Source organism: Puntigrus tetrazona, chromosome 5 (genome assembly GCF_018831695.1).
Source record: "Puntigrus tetrazona isolate hp1 chromosome 5, ASM1883169v1, whole genome shotgun sequence".
Classification (NCBI taxonomy): domain Eukaryota; kingdom Metazoa; phylum Chordata; class Actinopteri; order Cypriniformes; family Cyprinidae; genus Puntigrus; species Puntigrus tetrazona.
In genome coordinates, this window is record NC_056703.1 from 3010210 (window position 1) to 3012994 (window position 2785).

The following is a 2785-nucleotide window of genomic DNA, read 5'->3' on the forward strand; positions in this document are numbered from 1 at the left end:
CCCGCCGCGCTCTAACTGGGATCAATGGAAGAAATCAAGCTGCGTCAAATGTATTACGGTGCCTGCTTATTCTGAATAAGTTTTATTATCCGCAAATGGCAAGCAATGACAGCACGACATTCTCTTAATTGCTTCATTTCCGTCCGGTCCTGCAAGGCCGCATCTAAAAGGCATTCTGCGTTGGCAGCAGTCAACATTTCGAGGAGAGACTGACCGTTCTTGCCATCTTTAGCCGAAGTGCTTTTGTCACCCTCCTTCTCCTCGTTTCTCTTCCGTTCATCCTTCTCTTCGTCCTCCTCCATCAAGCACTGGAAAGCGGCCATCTTCTTCTTCAGAGAGTCACAGCGTGAAAGAAACGGACTCCCCTGCAAAAGCTTCACGAGAACAGAGCACAAAGTGAAAAATACAAGCCGTAATGATGACAAAGGATGTGGTTCAGTCCATGAAACGCGTGCATGTCGTCTTATAAAAGAAGTATAACCGCTATATTGTCATGCATTTCGGACAACAAATTAAATAGGCTCATATCTGTCCTTTTTAACATCAAACTTTGTCACTTTTGGCTCAACAAAAGAGAATTTGCTCTGTTAACCAAAAAAAACCCCTGAGGCCACCCAAGATGTAGATGAGTTTATTTCTCTTTCATCGCATTTGGAGAAATGCATCACTGCATCAGCGTCTCGGAAACGGACGTGAATGGGTGCCGTCGCAATCAGAACGGCTGATAAAAACACCACAATAATTTAACACACGGCGCTAGCTAACGTCTTGTGTGGAAAGACGCGTGTTCGTGAGAAACTAAATCATAAGCGCTTTTTGACTTCAAGCTGTTGCTTTAGGGCGAAGCACAAGTTCATGAAGTTAAAAAGAGAAAAAGCACAGATAAAGAAGCACTAACAAGCAAACGAAACGACGGCTATGAACTGTGAGGACTACAGGAGATGGAGTTTTTAGCGGGGGATGTAATATTATCGATTACGGATGCATAATATGGCCTGAAGCAACAGTTTACAATTAAAATGCCTTCATGATTGATTTAATTCTTACAAATGCACAGCGTTCCCCTTCACAAGAAATTAACTGATGGTCTTGTAGATTATGACAGCGTTTTCGACTCCCAAACACCCATTGGCTAAAGATCCTAAATCCTCCTCTTGCGTGAACTTCTCCTTTAAATGCATAAAGGCCTTATGATTAATTTTGTTTGATAAAACACTCCGGGTCATCGCTTGACGTTCAGTGTGAAAAATGCTGTGTCCCGAAGCAAAAAATGCTGTACCTGTGGCGTTCGCGGAGGCGTTTTCGCAGCTTGCTTGGCTCTGAAGCAGATCAGAGAGTTTGTTTCCGGAGAGCCCCGGACCCCGATTGTGGATCTCCTCCTGGCCTTCAGTTGAGCGACTCTGGATTTATCTGAGCAGAAAGTTCAGCGTTAAAAGGAACGAATTAAAGCGGCCACCGTTCACACAAACGGAGATATTTCTGATGAATTTCGAGAGACAGCATGGGAGGGAGGAGACAAAATACTTGAATAAAGCTCATATTTAGGTTTTCTTTACGCACTAAATGCGTTTTTGCAGCTTTGTACAATCACGGTTGATTATTTTAACGATCTCCTTGCTGTGTTTCTGGACCTTAATCACGTGAGGATCCTTGCTGTCTCTCAGAACAGTTAAAAATTTGCGTTTTGTAAATGAGCGATCTGACAGGTTTGGAAAGACATAACAGCAGGTTTTTGGACAAACTCTCCCTTTCAAGCCCATTTAACACAACACCAATACCAACATGCAAACCAAAACAATCCAGAAAAGCAGCAATAAGTGCTAAATGAAGAACACGCCTCATCAGTCATGCTTCAAGAGGAACATTACTAAAGCTATTTTTTTTTGCCGTTAACCTTTAATCTTGGAGGACGGTAAGAAGCTGTCTGTCGATATGCCAAACTGTGAAGGAGTGAGTTTGGAGAAATCCACATCTCCAGCTTCGTTGTTCCTCTGGGAGAGAAACAGGGCCGTCAGCGGTGTTCTGCTGCTGTCCATGGCTTCGGTGACCTCCATTCTCGAGTCCAGGACATAAGATAAGAGCTCTGGGTGAAGAAATGAGGTGGAGGTGAAAGAGCGTCATGCTAAGAGTCAGTCAGTCTGTCTGTTAGCATCTCAAAACATCAGGCCAGCGACGCGTAACATCTAGCTCAAGAAGGATTACGCGTCTGAAGTGTTTTACACGGATGAAATCGCGGCTACAACTTTGTTTACGTCTCGTAAAGTTCGGCTAAATCGGCGAAAGCCACAAACGTCGCTAACGAAACGTTCAAACTTACCGCGAGTTAAAACGGCGGTGTTCTTCCGCTCTGAGGGAAACCCCAAACCACCTGGATTATACTTAAAAACAAACTTCTTTTAACGGCCTTTAATGTTTAAGACATTAAGACAAATGTTTAGGGGTTTTTTTGTAGGTGTACTGCGTGACATGAAAACACACCGCTAGTTCTAACGCATCTGGCAACAAACCCCGATCATATGAATCAGCCAATCGGATTTAAGGAAACGCGTCATGTGCTTCAAAACGGCCAATCATATCCAGGCTCGCCGAGCGTGCCTGTTGCGCTTTTGAATCGCTTTAGGTGTAGTGGAGTAAAAAACGTTATTTATGCCATTTATATCGTCGCACAAATGTTATTTATAATATTTGTGAAAACTATTTCTGAATAAAATGTAAACGTGCTAGACATTATAGTCAGCGTGTAACTGTAATAACGAACAAATAAATAAATAATAAATAAATAAAT

General features: G+C 42.8%; 1 protein-coding gene across 2 annotated transcripts in view; it reads right to left on the reverse strand.

Moving 5' to 3' along the window:
- Positions 1-2512, reverse strand: part of LOC122344624 (cell division cycle-associated protein 2-like) — a 12466-nt gene extending 9954 nt beyond the window's left edge. For both annotated transcript variants that reach the window (XM_043238144.1, XM_043238143.1), the window contains exons 1-4: positions 2318-2512; positions 1895-2083; positions 1280-1410; positions 215-374 (exon numbers count right to left, since the gene is read on the reverse strand). In XM_043238144.1, the coding sequence (XP_043094079.1) occupies positions 215-374; positions 1280-1410; positions 1895-2054 (451 nt within the window). In that variant the 5' untranslated portion in view covers positions 2055-2083; positions 2318-2512. The remainder of the gene's footprint in view (positions 1-214; positions 375-1279; positions 1411-1894; positions 2084-2317) is intronic.
- Positions 2513-2785: the final 273 nt, after the last annotated feature.